At 42.0% G+C, this 24,305-nt stretch overlaps 1 protein-coding gene across 1 annotated transcript in view; it reads left to right on the top strand.

Annotated features, from left to right (window-relative positions):
• LOC142721109 (syntaxin-2-like) overlaps positions 1–24,305 on the top strand; it is a 67,344-nt gene that overhangs the window by 41,371 nt on the left and 1,668 nt on the right. Inside the window, exons 2-4 of the mRNA XM_075848826.1 lie at positions 7,777–7,851; positions 20,009–20,108; positions 22,183–22,257. Coding sequence (XP_075704941.1) covers positions 7,777–7,851; positions 20,009–20,108; positions 22,183–22,257 — 250 coding nt within the window. The remainder of the gene's footprint in view (positions 1–7,776; positions 7,852–20,008; positions 20,109–22,182; positions 22,258–24,305) is intronic.

The raw sequence follows: 24,305 nt of genomic DNA, 5'->3' as shown, positions 1-24,305 counted from the left end.
CAAAAAAATTAAATTTGTAAATTACCCTTCCTACTTTGCTTTAATTCCTGTGAAATGCCTAAAGGGTTAAAAAATACTTTCTGAATGTGGTTTTGAATACTTTGAGGGGTGCAGTTTTTAAAATGTGGTTTTATGGGGGTTTGTATTTGTATGGACCCCTCAAAGCCACTGCATAACTGAACTGGCCCTTGAAAAATAGCCTTTTGAAATTTTCTTGAAAATGTGAGAAATTGCTGCTAAAGTCCTGAGCCTCGTAACGTCCAAGAAAAATAAAATATTGTTAAAAGAATTATGCAAATATAAAGTAGACGTATGGAATATGTGAAATAGTAACTATTTTGCATGGTATTACTATCTGTTTTACAAGCAGCTACATTTAAAGTTAGAAAAATCATAATTTTTGCAAATGGTCTTTTACATTTTGGTGTTTTTCACAAATAAGCAATGAATTTATTGACAAATTTTTTCCGCTAACAAAGTACAATATGTCATGAGAAAACAATCTCCAAATCGCTTGGATAGGCAAAAGCATTCCAGAGTTATTACCACTTAACATGACACCTGTCAGATTTGAAAAAATGCGGCTGGTCCTGAAAGCCAAAATGAGCTTGGTCCTGAAAGGGTTAAGAAACTTTCTGAATGCGGTTTTGAATACTTTGAGGGGTGCAGTTTTTAAAATTGGGTGGTTCATTGGGACTTTCTAATAAGGCCTTCAAAGCCACTTCAGAACTGTACTGGTCCATAACAAAAAATATTTTTTTTTAATTAATTTTCTTGAAAATGTGAAAAATGCTGCTAAAGTTTTAATGTCCTAAAAAAATTTAAAGGATGTTCAAAAAATGATGCAAACATAAAGTAGACCTATGGGAAATGTGAATGGTTTTTACTATCTGTCTTACAAGCAGATACATTTAAATTTAGAAAAATGCTAATTTTTGCAAATTTTTCTTTTTTTCTTTTTTTTTTTCACAAAAAAAAAAAATACTGAATTTATCGACCACATTTTTCCACTAACATAAAGTACAATATGTCACAAGAAAACAATCTCTGACTCACTTGGATAGGTAAAAGCATTCCAAAGTTATTACGACATATTGTAACACATGTCAGATTTGCAAAAATCGTCGGTGCCCTCAAGGCCAAAGCGGGCTTAGTTCTGAAGGGATCAAGCGGGCTCACAGGCTGTGCCTGCTCCGTACCCTGTGGTTGTCAACTGTTTATTATAGCTGACACCCTTGTCAAATGGCTAGGATTGGACATAACTCTGATCCCACATGTTTAACCACTTAGATGCTTAAAGAGGCTCTGTCACCAGATTTTGCAACCCCTATCTGCTATTGCAGCAGATAGGCGCTGCAATGTAGATTACAGTAACGTTTTTATTTTTAAAAAACGAGCATTTTTGGCCAAGTTATGACCATTTTTGTATTTATGCAAATGAGGCTTGCAAAAGTCCAAGTGGGCGTGTATTATGTGCGTACATCGGGGCGTTTTTACTACTTTTACTAGCTGGGCGTTCTGACGAGAAGTATCAGCCACTTCTCTTCAGAACGCCCAGCTTCTGGCAGTGCAGACACACAGCGTGTTCTCGAGAGATCACGCTGTGACGTCACTCACTTCCTGCCCCAGGTCCTGCATCGTGTCGGACGAGCGAGGACACATCGGCACCAGAGGCTACAGTTGATTCTGCAGCAGCATCGGCGTTTGCAGGTAAGTCGATGTAGCTACTTACCTGCAAACGCTGAGCTGCTGCAGAATCAACGTTAGCCTCTGGTGTCGATGTGTCCTCGCTCGTCTGACACGATGCAGGACCTGTGAGTGACGACACAGCGTGATCTCTCGAGAACACGCTGTGTGTCTGCACTGCCAGAAGCTGGGCGTTCTGAAGAGAAGTGGATGATACTTCTCGTCAGAACGCCCAGCTAGTAAAAGTAGTAAAAACGCCCCGATGTACACACATAATACACACCCACTTGGACTTTTGCAAGCCTCATTTGCATAAATACAAAAATGGTCATAACTTGGCCAAAAATGCTCGTTTTTTAAAAATAAAAACATTACTGTACTCTACATTGCAGCGCCGATCTGCTGCAATAGCAGATAGGGGTTGCAAAATCTGGTGACAGAGCCTCTTTAAGTCAATAGTGACATCTAAGCCATTTGACAGGGGGGGAGGACAATGGGTTTCATGGCAGCCGAAGTCAGGGCTTAATAGGAAACCGTTGAAAATACCATACACTGCAATACATAGGTATTGCAGTGTATGGTATCAGCAACCTAAAGATCGCATGTTCAAGTCCCCCTAGGGGGAATAATTTTTTTTTATTTTTTTCAAATAAACGTGAAAATGTATTGAGTTTTTTTTTTACCAGATTATGGTGACGCCAAACTTGTTTTTTTTGTAACAAATTGTTTTTATTTTTAAAAAGTAGAAAAACAGAAACATAACTATATAAATTTGATATCACCGTAATCACATTGAACTGCAGAATAAGGGTATGTTCACATGGGCTATTTTCAGCCGTTTTTCTGGCCGTAAACGTCCTGAAAACAGGACCTACAGGCCTACAAACATCTGCCCATTGATTTCAATGGGAAATACGGCGTTCTGTTCCGACGGGGCCTTTTTTTACGCCTTACTTTCAGAAAATGGTGCGTAAGGCGACGCCCCGCGAAAAGAAGTTCATGTCACTTCTTGAGCTGGTTTTAACATTGTTTTTCATTGACTCAATAGAAAGACCGCTTCAAAAAATGGCCGCGAAAAACGTTAGTTTGATTAAAAAACGTCTGAAAATCAGGAGCCGGTTTCCCTTGAAAACAGCTCTGTATTTTTAGCCGTGTTTTGTTAACCATGTGAACGTACCCAAAAGGTTAATATGTCATTTTTAGCACGCAGTAAAAGCAACCCCCCCCCCCTTAAAAAAAAAAACAATTGAGAATTTTGTCCATTTCACCCCATAAAATAATTTAAAAAAGTTTCTCCGTACATTATATGGAACATTAAATTCTCCCATTAGAGAATACAACTCCTCTTGCAAAAAAACAAGCCTTCATATGACTGTTGACAAAAAGATAGAAAAGCTATGGCTCCTGGAAGACTGGCAGCGAAAAAGTAAAAAAACGAAAATAGGCTTTTGTAGTCAAGTGGTTAAGGAACGAGCATTTATTTTTTTTATTTATTTTTAACCCCTTGCATTCTGGGCCCTAATGACTAAGCCATTTTTTACGTTTTTCCATTGTCACATTCGAAGAGCTATAACTTTTTTTTTTTTTTTTTGCGTCGACATAGCTGTATAAGGACTTGTTTTTTGCGGGACAAGATGTACATTTTAATAGCACCATTTTGGGTTACATATAATTTATTGATTACGTTTTATTAACTATTTTGGGGGGATAGAAGAAAACCTGAAATTTCACCACTCTGCGCCCTAAATCTACGTCGTTTACCGTGTGGTATAAATAACACTAACTTTATTCAACGGGTTGTTACGATTGCAACAATACTAAATTTGTATAGATTTTGTATGTTTTACTACTTACACAGTAAACACTTTTTTTCAAAATTATTTGTTCTTGCGTCTCCATATTTGAAGAGCCATAACTGTTTTATTGTTCCGCCGATGCAGTTGTATGAGAGCTTTTTTTTTTTTGAGAGACGACTTGTAGTTTTTATTGGTACCATTTGAGAGTAGATTCGACTTTTTGATCACTTTTTATCAATTTTTTTTTAAGTCCGGATTAACAGAAAACAGCAATTTTTCCATTGTTTTTTATTTTATTTTTTACGCCGTTCACCGTGTGGGTTAAATAATGTAACCGCTTTATAGTTGGGGTCGTTACGGACGCTGCGATACCAAATATGTGTAACTTTTTTGCTTTATTGTGGGTTTTTTTTAATAGTAAAGCATTTTGTAAGGGGAAAAAGTGGGTTTTTTATTATTTTTTTCACTTTTTTTTTAAATTAACTTTATTCAACTTTTTTTTACTTTTATACTAGTCCCACTAGGGGACTTCACTATGCGATCATACGATCGCTATTATAATATACTGCAATACTTTTGTATTGCAGTGTATTACTGCCTGTCTGTTTAAAACGGACAGGCATCTGCTAGGACATGCCTCTGGCATGACCTAGCAGGCCTTTATTAGGCCCCCGGCTGCCATCGGAGACACAGACACTCGGCGATTTTATCACCGGGTGACTGTGGGGGAGAGAGGGAACTCCCTCCCTCTCTCCATAACCACTCAGACGCGGTGCTCGCTATTCAGCACCGCATCTGAGGGGTTGAACGGGTGAGATTAATACTTATTTCGATCTCACCCGGTCGAGCAGGGATCCCCCCAGCCCTCAGCTACTTCTGGCAGCTGAGAGCAGGGAGATTTCAGGGCTCCCTGCTCTGTTTACTTTATTCTAATGCAGCGCCGTGGAATGGCGGCGCTGTAGAATAAAGCCCATTAGTGGCCGCCGTGAAAAGGCTTATCGGCGGTCATTAAGGGGTTAATCTTTTCACTACAAGTGCCATAACATTTATTTTATTTATTTTTCTTTGAAGTAGCCATATAATGCCTTGCACCATTAATAAATATAAGTTATTGATTGGGTACCCAGAGTTGACAATTATCACCTATCCACAGGATGGGGTGTAATTGTCTGATTGCTGGGACCTCCAGCGAGAATGGGGGTCCTGAACACCCCCCTCGTTTCATTCAATCGCAGTGAGGAGAACTTTGAATGAAGCAACGGTCGAGCATGCGCGCCGTCGCTCGATTTAAAGTTTATGGGACTAGCGGAATCAGCGGAGTATAGTACTCGGGTGTCTGTCAGTCCCATAGACATTAGATGAAGCGGAGGTCGAATTTGCGCCTGCCGCTCAATTAAATCTCCACATTAAGGGAGTGCAGTAAGGAAGAACTGGGGGTTTGGGTCCCCATTTGCTGTGATGGGTAAGGGTCCCAGCAGCGGAGCCCCCAGCAATCAGACCATTCTCGCCTACGGTGCTTCACGGAGGCTCCATTCGGTGGCATTAAAGGCCTTGGCCATGAAAAAGAATAAATAGGATGTCGAGTTGCCACCACCCACATCGATATTAACACATACCTTATATGCACATATCTGCTATTAGTTAAGCCAGGTATGATGGAGCTATTGAGGCCCACATGAGATTTCCATAATGCCTGCATCTAACTAAAATCTGTATAGGAAATGTTTTACAAACATTTCAAAATCTCAGTACTGCTTTGGGCCTTTAACTTCAATTGTATAGATGAGGTTAGAGTTGTTGTTCAACGTTTTTGTGTATGATAATTTGACTTTATACAGTCTGATTTTCTTCGGGTTGGTCTCCTGTAATATCTGCATAAGGTGTTAAAAAAAAGCAGGTTTTTTTTTGTACTTCGCTAGTTCTACAACAAACCTGGTGTAGGATTTAGAACTAAAAATAACTGTACAAACCTAGTATAAGACAAAATATTTCAATTTTTCTGCAAATTTTTGGTAATTAAAGGGTTAATGTTTTATGAAAATCTACATGGTGTTTTATATGGCATCTTCTGAGATATTTTTTTCCATTTTGGCGTTCTCCGTTCCTCATGGAATAAATCACCACCTCAGCAATTGTGACGGTATAAGATTTTCCATGTCTTCTTATCTTTTCATACACCAATACTCAAAGGTATTTTCTTTCTGTCATGATTTCCACTTTGCTGACTAAGTTAGATTCAGTATTTAGCTTGCACAGACACGACTTGCATCTGTATTTCCTAGTGACACATTTAGATGAGGCCTTGGGGGGGGGGGCGGGGAAGTACATTCTATTTAGTAGTGTGTGTGTGTGTATGTGTGTATATATAATATATATATATATACACACACACACACTACCGTTCAAAAGTTTGGGGTCACCCAGACAATTTTGTGTTTTCCATGAAAACTCATCCTTATATTTATCAAATAAGTTGCAAAATGACTCGAAAATATAGTCAAGACATTGACAAGGTTAGAAATAATGATTTTTATTTGAAATAATAATTTTCTCCTTCAAACTTTGCTTTCGTCAAAGAATGCTCCATTTGCAGCAATTCCAGCATTGCAGACCTTTGGCATTCTAGCTGTTAATTTGCTGAGGTAATCGGGAGAAATTTCACCCCCATGCTTCCAGAAGCCCCTCCCACAAGTTGGATTGGCTTGATGGGCACTTCTTGCGTACCATACGGTCAAGCTGCTCCCACAACAGCTCTATAGGGTTGAGATCTGGTGACTGCGCTGGCCACTCCATTACAGATAGAATACCAGCTGCCTGCTTCTTCCCTAAATAGTTCTTGCATAATTTGGAGGTGTGCTTTGGGTCATTGTCCTGTTGTAGGATGAAATTGGCTCCAATCAAGCGCTGTCCACAGGGTATGGCATGGCGTTGCAAAATGGAGTGATAGCCTTCCTTATTCAAAATCCCTTTTACCTTGTACAAATCTCCCACTTTACCAGCACCAAAGCAACCCCAGACCATCACATTACCTCCACCATGCTTAACAGATGGTGTCAGGCACTCTTCCAGCATCTTTTCAGTTGTTCTGTGTCTCACAAATGTTCTTCTGTGTGATCCAAACACCTCAAACTTCGATTCGTCTGTCCATAACACTTTTTTCCAATCTTCCTCTGTCCAATGTCTGTGTGCTTTTGCCCATATTCATCTTTTCCTTTTATTATCCAGTCTCAGATATAGCTTTTTCTTTGCCACTCTGCCCTGAAGGCCAGCATTCCGGAGTCGCCTCTTCACTGTAGAGGTTGACACTGGCGTTTTGCGGGTACTATTTAATGAAGCTGCCAGTTGAGGACCTGTGAGGTGTCTATTTCTCAAACTAGAGACTCTAATGTACTTGTCTTGTTGCTCAGTTGTGCAGCGGGGCCTCCCACTTCTCTTTCTACTCTGGTTAGAGCCTGTTTGTGCTGTCCTCTGAAGGGAGTAGTACACACCGTTGCAGGAAATCTTCAGTTTCTTGGCAATTTCTCGCATGGAATAGCCTTAATTTCTAAGAACAAGAATTGACTGTCGAGTTTCACATGAAAGCTCTCTTTTTCTAGCCATTTTGAGAGTTTAATCGAACCCACAAATGTAATGCTCCAGATTCTCAACTAGCTCAAAGGAAGGTCAGTTTTATAGCTCCTCTAAACAGCAAAACTGTTTACAGCAGTGCTAACATAATTGCACAAGGGTTTTCAAGTGTTTTCTAATCATCCATTAGCCTTCTAACACAGTTAGCAAACACAATGTACCATTAGAACACTGGAGTGATGGTTGCTGGAAATGGGCCTCTATACACCTAGGTAGATATTGCATTAAAAACCAGACGTTTGCAGCTAGAATAGTCATTTAGCACATTAACAATGTATAGAGTGTATTTCTGATTAATGTTATCTTCATTGAAAAAAAAACGGTGCGTTTCTTTCAAAAATAAGGAAATTTCTAAGTGACCCTAAACTTTTGAACGGTTGTTTGTGTGTGTGTGTGTGTATATATATATATATATATATATATATATATATATATATATATATATATAAAATATATATATATAGAGTGTGTGTGTGTGTGTGTATATATATATATAATTTTTTTTTTTTAAAGCGCTACAGTCTCAGGATAAGAGGACACAAGTGGCAAGCTTATGAACAATTAGGTTCCTGCTGGAATTTTATGTACTATAGTCACTTGAGACACAGCCTTTATAGTACCTCGGTATGATGTTTTCAGCTTTTTTATGTTTTGTTTTTTTACACAGGCTAAAGCATCTGAAGAAGATGGGGACTCAGTTGTTATTGAGAAGGAACAGTTTATGGATGACTTTTTCCATCAGGTAAGAAGAGCTTTTATCTTTAATCCTATGGTTGTATTAAAAATTTTTCAATATATTTGCCAATGGTAATACTTCCTGTGCATGGATCAATTCATGCTGCTGTAGATTGGTGGGGGACCAGGCAAGCATCGCCACAAGAGCGCCAGGGGATTAGTAAGGTGAGTACACTATTTTTTTTTCTTTGTTTTTTTAACAATTATCCACAACACAAGATTTCATTGAGGATTTCTTCTTTCTCATTGAATTTTATGAACAGTGCCCGCAACAAGTCCGTGCTTATTCGGTGTCAAATTGACGTGCAGCGGATTTTACATTTTTGTGAATGAGATTTGTTAAAATCTGATCCACATGACTGGTACTGTAATCTGCTGAGAATGTTCCATGTGCAAATCCACATGGAAAATCTGCTTAATTTCTTCTATGTATGATTTACCTGTATTGCTGGGCTTCCAGTTTTTCTTGACCGCATGTATGGCGTGGTCTGCATCCCATATATATGATTAGGATCCACTTCACAACGGATATGTCAGGACTGTCACGGCTCTGGTAATAGCGGGAGCCGTGACACTGTGTCAACGGAACCTTAACCCTTTCGCTGTTGCGACAGAGTTCATTCTTTTGACATATGCAAATTAAAATTGAGTATACCCCATATATTTTATAAAAATAGACGCCTTACTCGTACAAAATATGTACCAGATTGTAAAATAATTCTTGTCTTTATTCCATTAAAATTTGCCAATACGTCAAGCCTTTATTGGTAACTTTTGATGGAATAAAGACGAGGGTTGTTTTACAATCTGGTGCAGTAAATATACATTTTGTGGACTTTGATTTCTGGGATACCGTGAAGCCTGGAGCCAATTTTGCACAGAAAAAAACCACGAGGGGTGCTGAGGATTATTTTCTAATTGTCTTCAAACGTGCACATTGTAAAAATGCCACCCAGCACTTTACACTCATGAGTGACTTTATGCAATTTTGCATCAAGACATAACATTTTGTGGAAAATTCTCAAAAGAAGTCATGTTTGTGGCTAAAAGTTTGACCCAAGTAGAGCCTGAGATGCACAATACCTTATACTAGGGCTGAGCGATAATCAAAATCACTATTAATTGAACATGTAAACTCTATTACAATTCATTTTTAGGCTAAATGGTATTTACCTATGATGCACGTTGTATACAGGGATCATGGCCTGGTATATACGGGGATAATGGGGGGCCCCTGCATATTACCCCCATCATCCTGGAAACCGGAAAAAAAACGAAATTCATATGATGACCTCTTATCTGCGCTGAATTTCATTTTTTTAATATTAATTGTCCAGTCCTACCTCCTACCACTAAAAAGTACTCTTCCCCGGGTAAGCAACGCACCCGCACCCAGCCAGTCCACATGATGTAAAAGAAAACGTAATTAATCAGATCAGGCTCTTTCATTGCTATATTGACCAGTTCTTATGCTCACTGTATGATGCCCATTGTAGGCGATTTCGGCAGATGACAGGGGTCCGCATGGGCACTCTGACACGTCTGCGATTATGCAGGCCCAAACGCAGCAAGCTGCAATACTGTGTTCTGATACCTTTCTATTTTAGCCAGCATTAACTTTTTCAGCTTTTTTTTTTTTCCAACAGTAGATCTTCTGTGACATCAGACCAGATGGGCTAGCCTTTGTTCCCCACGCACATCAATAAGCCTGTGGTGCCCCTCAACCCTGTTGACCACTTTCCCTTCCTTGCACCACTTTTGGTAGGGCAGGGCGATTATGATCAAAATCACAATTAATTGAACATGTAACCTCTATTACGATTAATAAACAGTTTTTAGGCCACACAGCTTTTTGCGTTCCACGCCATTTAATTAATATAGATCCCCTGAGCCTGCTGTATATTACTGTATATGATATCTCCGACACGGCCCCTCACACAGTATAATGTCCCTATAGCTGCCCTCAGCGCAGTATAATGCCCCAATAGTGCCTACTAAAAATAATAAAATACATATTCACCTAACCCCGTTCCAATGACGAGTGGTCGGAGATCCCTCTGCACCTCCGGTCTTTATGGCTCGGCACATCTTTTCAGGTTCCGCTGCACTTTTGGCATATACAGGCGTTTCAGGAATCCTTTTGGTCCACAGTGTCCTCAATGCCCACCCCATTTACTTTTTGTTTAGTCTCAATGCCCATCCGCCAAGGCGAGTGGACACTGCCTGTCCCAATGGTATATACAGGGCCGATGGGGGTTATATACAGGGCCGATGGGGGTTATATACAGGGCCGATGGCGGGCTGGTGTATACAGGGCCGATGGCGGGCTGGTGTATACAGGGCAGGGATGCGGAGGGTTCTATACAGGGCAGGGATGCGGAGGGTTCTATACAGGGCAGGGATGCGGAGGGTTCTATACAGGGCAGGGATGCGGAGGGTTCTATACAGGGCAGGGATGAGGAGGGTTCTATACAGGGCAGGGATGAGGAGGGTTCTATACAGGGATGATGGGAGTCCCTGTATATAACGTCCATCATCGTCCCTGTTTATACCATTGGGGCGGGCATTGTGGCTAAACGGAATGAATGGGGCGAGCATTGCCTAAAACGCCGGCATATGGCAGAAGTGCAGCAGACTCTGAATACATGCAAACGGCTCAGCACAGATAGGCGCGAGACAGTTACGTAATTGCGCCTGTCTGCACTAAGCCGTAAGTGGCCAACGTTATACATTGAATGGTAGAGCAGGGAACTGACGGTTCCCTTCTCTACTATGGGGTTCAACTGTATCTGCATCCTGAGGACACAGATACTGTTGAATATGGGAGGAAAAAACAAACCGAAATGCGCAAAATGTCCTCGGTTATCTGCGCTGAATCTCGGTTTGTTTGTTTTTTATCCTATTAATTGTCCAGCCCTAGTACTAACCATTGAATACTGGTAACACCCCACAAAACCTGCCCCTTTGGAGATACGCTGACCCACTAATTTAGCCATCACAGTTTGACACTTGTCAAAGTTGCTCAGATCATTCGGCTTAGTTTAACCGGTGGATTTTGCGTGGCGGGTCCTGCTACAAAATCCACCGCGGAATTATTTCTACCGTTGGCAAGAAGATTCCTCTTCCCATTGTCTTCAATGGGAGTTGCTGCCGAAATCCGCCCAAAGATCGAGCAGGACGTTTCTTTTTCGCCTGACTACCATTGAAATGATAGAGGCGCAGAATTTTGCGGCGTGTTTCACCGCTAAAATTCCGCCGTGTGAACAGGGCCTTTAGGCTTGCCCATTTTTCCTGCATCCAAAACACAGACTTCAAGAACTGACTGTTCCCTTCCTGCTTAATATATCTCACCCAGTAGCGGATTATTAGGGGGCCCATGGCTGCCCGAACCGCACATCATTTTAAAAATCACTTAAGAGACTCTAGGATCTCTCGGCATGCTAGCACTTCTAATGGCTGCTGCTGAGAGGGAGGGAAGGGAGGGGCGCACTGGAACGGAATAGAGCCGCCAGCGCAGTACTGATGGGGAGGAAGGGGAGAGATAGTAATAGCAGGGACTGGATAGGACTAGCAGACGTGCGTCTGCTAGGTGGAGAACACTCCCCTCTTTGACACTGCGCGTACCGCCAGTGAGGAACAGAAGAGAAGGGCGATGGTCGAGCGGTGGGGAAGAAGGTTAGTCTGCTGTTCGCCTTCTGCCCCAAGCAATAATCGGCAGACGCTAAGGGGGGATTAATTATACTGCAGGGGGGGGGGGATTTCCATCTGACTCATTGCAGAGGACTCTATGAAGGGGGGGAATAATCCCCCCCCCCCCCCCCCCCCCCCATCGAGCCCTCAGTATTTCACTATTTATTATACAGCAGGGGGTGAGAGATTTCCATCTAACTCGCTGCAGAGGTATCCAAGGAGGGATAACAGTTTCCCCCCCATTGACACTCCGCAGTCAGTTACACACCCAACCCCCCCCCTCCCCTGCTGTATAATAAATACTGAGGGCTCTATGGGGGATGGGGGGGATTATTCCCCCCTTCATAGAGTCCTCTGGAGTCACTTAGATGGTCAGACCCCCCCCCCCCATTCAGTATAATTCCCCCCCCCCCTTTCCCATAGAGCCCTCACTAGTTAGTAATATATTGCATGGGGAAGTCAAATTGTCTGACTGCTGGGGGGGTCTGAGCGGCGGGCTCTATCCCCATGCAATATAATCCCCCCCCCCCCCCCCATACAGCCCTCCGTTTTCCCATAAGGGAAATGTATGACCCATCCACCTGTTTTTGCTCTTGCGGTCTCCTGGCCACATCCTGATTACATGGTTGGGAGTTAAGAAAACAGCATAGCTTGCTGAGCTACGCTGTTTCTATAAGGCCGGATTCAAACGAGCGTGTGCGTTTTGCAAAAAGCACTTAACAGCTCCGTGTGTCAGCCCTGTATGATGCGCGGCTGCATGATTTTCGCGCAGCTGCCATCATTATGACACTCCGATTGGATGTTTGTAAACAGAAAAGCACGTGGTGCTTTTCTCTTTACATTCATAGTTTTACTGCTGTTGCGCGAATCACGTGCGTCCCAAGGAAGTGCTTCCGTGTGGTGCGCGTGATTTTCACGCAACCATTGACTTCAATGGGTGCGTGATGCGCGAAATACGCACAAAGAACGGACATGTCGTGAGTTTTACGCAGCGGACTCACTCTGCGTAAAAATCACGGACTGTCTGCACGGCCCCATAGACTAATATAGGTCCGTGCGAGGTGCGTGAAAATCACGCGCGTTGCACGGATGTAGATCACGTTCGTCTGAATAAGCCCCAAGTCCCATAAAACTGAATGAAAGTTATGGAAGCAGCGTCGCTAAAAGCTGAGCCGCTTGGTTTCTGTTTCCGGAAAGCCGAGCAGTTTGTGTACGGGCTCATAGAAAGTCAATGAGCCGTACACCGCTACTTTGGCTTTCCGGAAAAAGCTGAACAGAAACGAAGTGGCTCAGCGCTCACATGAGCGCTTCTGCTGCTTAGTTTTAGTGATCGGTGGGGGTCTCGGCACCCGGACCCCCACCCAACAAAAGTTCTGACATGTCACTATGAAAGCGATTCTGAGATTGTTTTCTCGTGAGACATTGGACTTTATGTTACTGCCAAAATTTGCTCGATATGTTCAGTATTTAATTGTGAAAAACATCAAAATTTGGTGAAAAATTGCAAAAATTTGAATTTTTCTCAACTTAAATGTATCTGCTTGTAAGACAGACAGTTATAACACACACAATTGTTGCTTATTAACATCTCCCATATGTCTACATTAGATTGGCATCGTTTTTTGAGCATCCTTTTATTTTTCTAGGACATTACAAGCCTTTGAACTTTAGCAGCAATTTCTCACATTTTCAAGAAAATTTCAAAAGGCTATTTTTACAGGGGTCAGTTCAGTTGTGAAGTGGCTTTGAGGTCCTTATATATTAGAAACCCCCAAAAAGTCACCCCATTTTAAAAACTTCACCCCTCAATGTATTCAAAACAGCATTTAGAAAATTTCTTAACCCTTTAGACTTATCACAGGAATTAAAGCAAAGTAGAGGTGAAATGTACAAATTTCATATTTTTTTGCAGAGATTAATTTTTAATCCAATTTTCTTTATAACACAAAGTTTTACCAGAGAAATGCAACTCAATATTTTATTGCCCAGGTTCTGCAGTTTTAGGAAATATCCCACATGTGGCCCTAGCGTGCTACTGGACTGAAGCACCGGCCTCAGAAGCAATGAAGCACCGGCCTCAGAAGCAAAGGAGCACCTAGTGGATTTTGGGGCCTTATTTTTATTACAATATATTTTGGGCACCATGTCAGGTTTGAAGGGCTCTTGCGGTGCCAAAACAGTGGAAATCCCCCAAAAGTGACCCCATTTGGGAAACTGCACACCAAGGAAATTATCTAGAGGTGTAGTGAGCATTTTGACCGCACAGGTTTTTTACAGAAATTATTGGAAGTAGGCCGTGAAAATTAATATCTACATTTTTTCAAAGAAAATGTAGGTTTAGCATTTTTTTTTCTCATTTCCACAAGGACTAAAGGAGAAAAAGCACCACCAAATTTGTAAAGCAATTTCTCCCGAGTAAAGCAATACCCCACATGTGGTAATAAATGGCTGTTTGGACACACGGCAGGGCTTAGAAGGGATGGAGCACCATTTGGCTTTTGGAGTTCACATTTATCAGGAATGGTTTGCGGAGGCCATGTCACATTTGCAAAGCCCCTGAGGGGACAAAACAATGAAAATGCCCAAAAAGTGATTCCATTTCGGAAACTAGACCCCTTGAGGAATTCATCTAGGGTATAGTAAGCATTTAGACCCCATAGATGTTTCATAGAATTTATTAGAATTAGGCAGTGAAAATAAAAACAATCCTTTTTCTTCAATAAGATGTAGCTTTAGCGCAAAATGTTAAATTTTCTCCACAAATAAAGGAAAAAAAAGAACCCAACATTTGTAAAACAATTTCTCCTGAGTATGGCAATACCCCATATGTGGTCAGAAACTGCTATTTGGGCATTTGGCAGGGCTCAGAAGAGAAGGAGCGCCATTTGGAGTGCAGATTTTGCTGGATTGGTTTCTGGGCGCCTGTGGGACCAAAACAGTGGAAACCCCCCAGAAGTGACCCCATTTTGGAAACTACACCCCTCAGTGCATTTACCTAGTGGTGTAGTGAGCATGTTAACCCCGCAGGTGTTTTGTAGAAATTAGTGTGCACTCCATGTTGCAGAGTGAAAATGGGATTTTTTTCCATAGATATGCCAATATGTGGTGCCCGGCTTGTGCCACCATAACAAGACAGCCCTCTAATTATTATGCGGTGTTTCCCAGTTTTAGAAACACCCTACATGTGAGCCTAATCTTTTTCCTGGACATTTGACCAGGCTCAGGAGAGAGAATACCATGCGAAATTGAGGCCTAATTTGGCGATTTACAAAGTATTGGTTCACAATTGCAGAGGCTCAGATGTGAAATAATAAAAAGAAACCCCTGAGAAGTGACCCCATTTGGAAACTGCACCTCTCAAGGCATTTATTAAGGGGTGTAGTGAGCATTTCACCCCACAGGTCTTTTCCATAAATGAATGCGCTGCTGATGGTGAAAATTAAAAATTTATATTTTTCCCTAGATATACCATTCAGTGGCAAATATGTCATGCCCAGTTTGACACTGGAGACACACACCCCAAAAATTGTTAAAAGGGTTCTCCCGGGTATGACGATGCCATATATGTGGAAGGAAACTGCTGTTTGGGCACGCTGTAGGGTTCAGAGCGGAGGGAGCGCCATTTGGCTTTTGGAGAGCGGATTTTGCTTGGTAGTAGTTTTGTTTGAGTATTGCTGGTGTTTCCGTTTATAATGTGGGGGTAAATGTAAGCTGGGCAGAGTACATCAGGGGCGTAGTCAGGTGGTATAATAATGGGGTAAAAAAAAAACAATAAAATGATCCATAGATGTGTGTTACGCTGATGCTTTCTGCACAGGCCCGTGTCGCTCTGATATATGGCGTCCTTTCTTATCCCCCTTTTGGTCCACACTCCGCACCTTTGCAGTTTGGGGAATTTTGCTGGGAAAGTGTTGACCTGGTATAATACGGGCACCCTCGCTTCCAGCGGATATGTTTGGGCCCTCCCTTTCCTGGATCCCTAATTTTAGGTCCTTGATAAATCGCCTCCTCTAACAACTGCATATTTTTATTTCCTGACTTATTGGAGCCATAACTAATTTTATTTTTTCATAGACGTGGTTGTATGAGGGCTTTTTTTTGCGGGACGTGCTGTAGTTGTTATTTGTACCATTTTGGGGTACATGGGACTTTTTGATCACCTTTTATCCTATTTTTTGGGAGGCCAGGTAAACAAAAAAACGCAATTCTGGCATAGTTTTATTTCGTTTTTTTTTATACAGCGTTCACCAAGCATTATAAATTACATGTTAACTTTATTCTGCGTGTTAGTACGATTCCGGCGATACCTATTTTATAGCACTTTTTTATGTTTTACAACTTTTTGCACAATAAAACTACTTTTGTAAATAATGTATTTTTTCTGTCGCCAAGTTGTGAGAACCATAACTTTTTAATTTTTTTGTCGACGCAGCTGTATGAGGGTTTGTTTTTTACGAGACGAGCTATAGTTTTTATAGGTACCATTTTTGGAATACGTGTGACTTTGATAATTTTTTATTCCTTTATTTATAGGTCAAAGTGACCAAAAAACAAACTGGTATAGTTTTTTACGTTCTTTTTTTTTTATGCGGTTCACCGCGTGCAATAAATAATATAATATTTTGATACCTCAGGTCATTACGGTCGTGGCGATACCAAATACGTATGGTTTTATTTTTTTTCAATAATAAAGGACTTGATAAAACACAATCCCCCTTTTACTACTTGCAACTTTTATTGTTTTAAAAATTTTATTTTTTTATGCTTTTTTTTTTTTTTACACTTTTTGTCAAGTCTCACTAGGGGACTTGAAGGTCCAGCTGTCAGATTTATTTTTTTTCTAATACATTGCACTACGTAGGTAGTGCAATGTATTAGATCTGTCAGTTATTCACTGACCGCAAGCCGATTAGGCTTCGCCTCCCGGCGGGGCCTACTCGGCTTCCGTAATGGCAGAGCAGGAGACCATTGTGTCTCCTTTTGCCATAGCAGCAGTCGCCAGTCCCGATTACCTGTCAGGGCTGGCAATCTGCTAGTAACCGCTACGATACAGCAATCGCTTTCGATTGCCTCATCGAAGGGGTTAATGGCAGGGATCGGCGCTAGCTCCGGTTCCTGCCGTTACAGGTGGATGTCAGCTGTAACATACAGCTGACTTCCATCGCTGATGATGCCGGATAAGCTCCTGACCCGGCGCCATCTTGCCGGCGGCTCCGGGCGGATCTTGACCGGTTTCCATGCTAGGCAGACCGGGAGGCCATAATAGGCCTCCGGTTGCCATTGCAGCCACCGGAACCCCGGCAATTTCATTGCTGGGGTTCCGATTAGCTGCAAACACCTTAAGTGCAGCACTCGCGTTTGAGCGCTGCACTTAAGGGGTTAATGGCGGGGATCGAAGCTAATTTCGGTCCCCGCCGTTACAGTTGGATGTCAGCTGTAAGATACAGCTGAGATCCGGCGACGATGGCACCGGCTCAGCTTCTGAGCTGGTGCCAAACATTTGGCGTATGGGTACGGCAATTTGGGGGAAGTCCATGCTTTCCATGGCGTACCCATACGGCAAATGTCGGCAAGGGGTTAAAAAGAGGTGTTACAATTTGTTTTTATTTGATGTGTTAAAGGCTATGTAAACCTTTTAAAAAAATATATATTTTTTTTAAATAAAATAGTGTATGGTGTTTGGTGCAACCTTTCTAAATGCTTATTAAAAATTATTTTTACTTTTTGAGATACAGCTGCTTTTATATCCTGAATACGGAGCAGCTGTATCTAGTGTAGGGATGTCACGATACCAGAATTTGGACTTCGATACCGATACTTGGTTTAGTATTGCGATTTCGATACCAATTTCGATACTTTTGGCAACAGTAATAAAAAAAAAAATTCTTCAGTTTTCTGAGGTGAGGCGCGTGGTGTGATGATGAATTTTGAACGCGCCTCAAATTAATAGTAATTAATCCCATCATGTTTCTCAGTCATAATGGGTTAATGTGCGAGGTACATGATGGGGTTAAAGAGGCTCTGTCACCAGATTTTGCAACCCCTATCTGCTATTGCAGCAGATCGGCGCTGCAATGTAGATTACAGTAACGTTTTTATTTTTAAAAAACGAGCATTTTTGGCCAAGTTATGACCATTTTTGTATTTATGCAAATGAGGCTTGCAAAAGTACAACTGGGCGTGTTGAAAAGTAAAAGTACAACTGGGCGTGTATTATGTGCGTACATCGGGGCGTTTTTACTAGCTGGGCGTTCTGACGAGAAGTATCATCCACTTCTCTTCAGAACGCCCAGCTTCTGGCAGATCACGCTGTGACGTCACTTCCCCAGGTCCTGCATCGTGTCGGCCACATCGGCACCAGAGGCTACAGTTGATTCTGCAGCAGCATCAGCGTTTGCAGGTAAATAGCTACATCGACTTACCTGCAAACGCCGATGCTGCTGCAGAATCAAATGTAGCCTCTGGTGCCGATGTGTCCTCGCTCGTCCGACACGATACAGGACCTGTGAGTGACGTCACAGCGTGATCTCTCGAGAACACGCTGTCTGCACTGCCAGAAGCTGGGCGTTGTGAAGAGAAGTGGATGATACTTCTCGTCAGAACGCCCAGCTAGTAAAAGTAGTAAAAACGCCCCGATGTACGCACATAATACACACCCAGTTGTACTTTTACTTTTCAACACGCCCAGTTGGACTTTAGCAAGCCTCATTTGCATAAATACAAAAATGGTCATAACTTGGCCAAAAATGCTCGTTTTTAAAAAATAAAAACGTTACTCTTATCTACATTGCAGCGCCGATCTGCTGCAATAGCAGATAGGGGTTGCAAAATCTGGTGACCGAGCCTCTTTAATTACTATTAATGTGAGGAACATGGAGGTTAAATTCATCGCACCTCGTGCCCCACATTAATAAGTGAATGAAAGCCATGTTTACTTCATTTTTTTTTACAGCGTACACATCATAAATGATGCAAAAAAATTGTTGTGCGCGCCATTACTGAATGTGTGTTTTTTTTTTTTTTACATTTAACAATACTTTGTTTTTACTTTATTTTTACTTTATTTTTAAACTTTAATGTACTGACATATATCAGATATGTGCCAGTACATTAGCCTGTGGACAGATAGCACACAGGCAGTTGTTAGGACATACTTGGGTATGTCCTAACAACATGAAATCTGGTAAGACAGCCCTGGGGTCCGTCAATAGACCCTGGGCTGTCTGCCCATATATGGTATGGCCCTCGGACGCGTCACAGGAATTCCCTGTGATGCTATCCAGGGGCATCCCCCCTGCTCATTTTCTCCTGAATGCTGCAGTCCGCTGTGATCGCAGCATTCAGGGGAATAACGGCGGAGATGAGAGGTTTCTCTGATCTCCGCCGTTATAGAGCGGGGCTGCGGCTGTGTAATACAGCCATTGCCCCGCTCCTGACAGGAAGTGCGCGCGCGGTCAGCATGAGGTGATGCGGCCGGCGCTGCACTAATGAGCAGCAGTTCAGGTACTGGAGACAGAACATGGGGGTGTTTTGCAGCGCGCCCGCCATGTTCTGTCTTCAGTGCCGCCGCTCATTAGTGCAGCGCCGGCCGCATCACATCATCCTGACCCCGCAAACTTATCATGACTCAGGAGCGGGGCTGTGGCTGAATTACACAGCCGCAGCCGCGCTCCCATACATTCATGTATTACTATACTGAGCTGTGCGGCTGCGCAGCTCAGTATCGAAATACAGGAAATAGCGGTATCGAACCGTTTAGGGATGCACAGTATCGAAACAGTATCGAAGTTTCGATGCACCGTGCATCCCTAATCTAGTGCTAAAACCTATATCCGTCAGGTCAGTGGCACTGACTGGTACAGTGTCAGTGGGTTTCGGGGGTTGAATTGCGTGTGAGGGGGAAGGAGGGGGCCCAAGTTGTGTGAACAGCCCAGGGCCCATGGTACACTTCACCACTGATCTCACCCCTTGTCAGATGCCATTGTAACAAGATAATCACTGGTATTCCCTTCACCCGTCAGTGATAAGTGTGTATGAATAGGCATAACTATAGCCATAGCAGCTGCTATGGGGCCCATAGGTTGAGAGGGACAATTCAGATGCACGAACATTGTTCCTTTTTGTGGGGGGAGTAAAAACGGGAGGCTTTCTGCTATCTAGCACTGATATATGGGGCTGTTATCCACACCTTTTTATTCATTGCTACTTCCATTTCGGTTTAATTTTCCTGTCGCTAGGTAGTAGGGGCCCACCTCCGCTTTCTAAGGGGCCCTATGGGTTGTATTTATTCCTGTATGTATATGTACTATGTTATATACATATGATTTAAAGTCATTTGTGTTTTATTTGATTCAAATTTTGAAATGGCTTTCTTCCCGATAAATGTGGCAAATCAATCAATGACTCCACTGCTGAATGTCAAAAGCGGTACAGCATAATTCATTTATTTTGGGTTATTCTCTTTTTTTCCTTAGGTAGAAGAAATAAGGAACTACATTGCTAAAATATCAGAAAATGTTGACGAGGTGAAAAAGAAGCACAGCACTATTTTGTCGGCACCAAACCCAGAAGAAAGTAAGCTTATTTATATATATATTTCTCATGTTTGAAAAAGAAACTTCACTTTTTATTAGGATAATGTCTTTAGGTCCAAATTTCCCTGCTGATTTCTTATATATTTATTGTGGTTGGATTTCCTTTTTCTAATACAGAGCTCCAAATTCCTTGTATTTACATAGAATTATAAGATAACACGCTGTCCGCCTACAGCTGCCACTAGAGGGAACCTGGGTCTTACTGCATTCTGTGTTTTTATTTTATTTTTTATGGAGTTCAATGTGTGGCTGTCGCCAGTTAGCATCTAAGCTCCCTTCAGTCGTGGCTGTAGGCAGGCAGTCCCCCTTTTACATGGGCAGATATCCTGCATGGTAAACAAGCAGCGATCAGGAAATACAGAATTAAGCGGAGCAGCGAGTGGGGATGAACGATTGTTAAAGAAGCCCATATGCCATAATATTTGTTAAACAACCCCTGGGTTCCAATCGCTACTTTCACTTCAATGCCTAGGGAAATTTTGTACAAATAAAGATAAAGGACAAAGAGAATTTGAAAGTGGGACCTTGACCGAAAAAGGAAATTGCTGAATAAAGCCTTGAAGAATATCTGTAACCAGATTGTCTGCTTTTGTCACTTTTACTAGTTCTCCAGGATCCAGAATGTCCCTGCAACAACTTTTACCTTGTGTGGCTTAGTTGCTTGAAGTCTTATGTTTGTTTATATAGAGCGGCCCAACTGCACAAACAAAGCAATAGTTTTAAAGCATGGTGGATAGCGCAGTAGTCTGGGCCTTTGATGAGACAGGAGGAGTATTTCAGGCTGCCTCAAACTCCAATAAGACCATGTAGCTAAGCTGCAGTCGCAGATCAAGTGTGCCTTTTAAAGAGGACCTGTCATCTCTCCAGACATGTTCATTAATGGGGAATACAAGCATTTAGGCCTCATGCACACGACCGTAAGGGCTTTTACTGTCTGCAATTACGGATGCACATCTGTAGCCGTCCACAATTGCAGAAGCGTCCATAGACTTCTATGGGCGAGTCTGTGCTGCGATTGTGGACAAGAATAGGACATTCGGATAATTTCTAAGACCCGGACACACATCCGCAAATATACTGAAAGGTGTCCGTGGGGAATATACTGAATCGGTCCGTAATTATCTGACCCGTAATTACAGATGACTACTACGATCGTGCGCATGGGGTTTTACTAAAATGTACAGTTCTAAAGCACCTTGTCTTACAATTCTTCATTGTGCTGTTCCCCTGTTATACCTCCTGGAAGCTTTTGAATAAATTGATAACTGGGCGTTTCCATTTCCTCTGTCAATAGGGAGTGTTCCTACATACACACAAACTGTCCTGTCAGCGTTGACAATTCCAGACTGTGTAGGGACACTCACTATTGACTAGGGGAATGGTAACATCCAGTTCTCAATTTGTTCATACGTTTGGAGGAATAACAGAGGAAGAAAACCGAGTCCTAAGAAAAGATTATTCTGAATTGTTATTTTAGGGGAAATACAAATATTTATTAAAACAGACGTGTCAGGAGAGATGACGGCTACTCTTTTTAACGCACAAGATAAATAACCGGTAAACATTACCTACTGAACATTATATATATTCCCATGCATCTACGACAGAAATGGTAGTTTCCCTTTACTTCCATATAGTGTAAGTTTAAAATATTATTTTTTTTCCCCTGTATCTTGCATCCTAGAACTAAAAGTGCAGACATGGCGTGCCATTAACGTGCCGTTAATTTCTATGGGACTGCTAAGTGCTATCTTCAGCAGCCCCAGAGAAATGAATGGAGCGATGGCCGAGCACGTGCACTACCGCTTCATTCCTATGGCGCTCCCAGGAGCGCTAAGGTAAGTCTGTTTTTATGATCAGTGAGGGTGTCAGCGGTCGCACCCCCCCCCCCCCCACCAATCAGTTATCACCCATCCTATCTATGGGTGATAAATATTGATAGTGGGGAAACCACTTTAAGAGAATTTGATTTATTTCATGGTGCACAACATATTACCAGTTCTGCAGCTCCTTAGAGTGATATTACTAATATTCTTCATCTTCTGTTATTTCAGGAACAAAGGATGAACTTGAAAGTCTTAACAAAGAAATAAAGAGTATTGCCAATAAAGTACGAACAAAGTTAAAGTGTAAGTGTGTCTGACAATCTGTATATTGTTCCTTCAATCCATCTAATAATCCTGCTCAGATCGAAGGATGAGTAAATTCTATAATGTCAGTCTTAATTTCTATCAGGCAAAAAAAAAAAATACATTGTGGTTTGGTAAGATAAACCCCCCCCCCCCCTCAAAGAACCCTCCCCCCTGGCAACCGCCGTCGAACCGCTAGCCCTGAACCAATTGCCCCAAATTGGACATGCAATATATCAAAATTAACTGTAGACAATCCGAAAAATAAATATAAAGTCTATCTCAGGGTAACACTATATTATGAAAAAAAAAAATTAACTAGAACGTCAAAAAGCTTTTTTTATACTATAAGCTTAAAAATTCGAAAAAAAAAAAAAAAAGTATAGAAATATGATTAAAAAAACGCAGCAAAAATCACGTAGATGAAAATCTTGGTTTTCAATTACATTAAGCGTATGTGCCGGGAGCTATTACGCTAAACATATTCATAGGGCCCCATGCAAGTAGTGTATGCATAAAAAAGTCCTTTTAGCATAGGCTGGGCCGTTATGTGTGACATACCTTTTTTATTTAATTTTTTTCACTGTATGGGAAAGCTTAGTCTTTTGTGTGTCGGTATAGGTTTTTTTTGTTTTTTTAAATGGAGGCCTATTGACATTTGCCACTGAATGCTTATCCTCCTAACGTTTATTTCAGACCAAGGCAAAAATGAAGTGTGCACAGAGCTTTATAGCCGTTAAACTGATTCGTTCTAAAAATTTTGCATTCCTCATTAAAGAGGCTCTGTCACCAGATTTTGCAACCCCAATCTCCTATTGCAGCAGATCGGCGCTGCAATGTAGATAAGAGTAAAGTTTTTTGTTTTTTTTAAAAACGAGCATTTTTGGCCAAGTTATGACCATTTTTGTATTTATGCAAATGAGGCTTGCAAAAGTACAACTGGGCGTGTTTACAGTAAAAGTACAACTGGGCGTGTATTATGTGCGTACATCGGGGCGTTTTTTACTTCTTTTACTAGCTGGGCGTTAGGAATGGGAGTGTATGATGCTGACGAATCAGCATCATCCACTTCTCTTCGTTAACACCCAGCTTCTGGCAGTGCAGACACACAGCGTGTTCTCGAGAGATCACGCTGTGACGTCACTTTATGCCCCAGGTCCTGCATCGTGTCGGACGAGCGAGGACACATCGGCACCAGAGGCTACATTTGATTCTGCAGCAGCATCAGCGTTTGCAGGTAAGTCGATGTAGCGACTTACCTGCAAACGCTGATGCTGCTGCTGAATCAACTGTAGCCTCTGGTGCCGATGTGGCCGACACGATGCAGGACCTGGGGCAGGAAGTGAGTGACGTCACAGCGTGATCTCTCGAGAACACGCTGTGTGTCTGCACTGCCAGAAGCTGGGTGTTAACGAACAGAAGTGGATGATGCTGATTCGTCAGCATCATACACTCCCATTCCTAACGCCCAGCTAGTAAAAGAAGTAAAAACTCCCAGATGTACATACACAATACACGCCCAGTTGTACTTTAGAAAGCCTCATTTGCATAAATATAAAAATGGTCATAACTTGGCAAAAAATGCTCGTTTTAAAAAAAAAAAAAATGTTACTCTTATCTACATTGCAGCGCCGATCTGCTGCAATAGCAGATAGGGATTGCAAAATCTGGTGACAGAGCCTCTTTAATATTTGACGTTACTTTGCGACTGCCATCTTGTGCTGAATGAATTGTTAGAACAGGAGCAATGCAAACATGGTTATAAATAAAAACATTTTGGGTCTCGTATAAAAAGTCAGTATTGCCCATAGCAACCAGTAAGACTCCATCTGTAAAGCGTACCTGCACTTTCACAAAACGTATGATCTCTCATAGAGACCTATCAGCAGGTCAAAGCACCCAAATCCCCGCCATCGGTGAAACTAAGGGGCAGAATTGCTCAGCCTGACGGGGAGAGCCAAGAAGGTGCAGAGAAACTTCCAGTTTCTGCCCCTTCGTTGTAGCCATGGTTTCGTCGCCCTGACCCTCCACTGATCAAAACTTCTGAT

This window comes from Rhinoderma darwinii, unplaced genomic scaffold (assembly GCF_050947455.1).
Source record: "Rhinoderma darwinii isolate aRhiDar2 unplaced genomic scaffold, aRhiDar2.hap1 Scaffold_514, whole genome shotgun sequence".
Lineage (NCBI taxonomy): Eukaryota > Metazoa > Chordata > Amphibia > Anura > Rhinodermatidae > Rhinoderma > Rhinoderma darwinii.
This window is presented reverse-complemented; position numbering and strand designations above follow the sequence as displayed.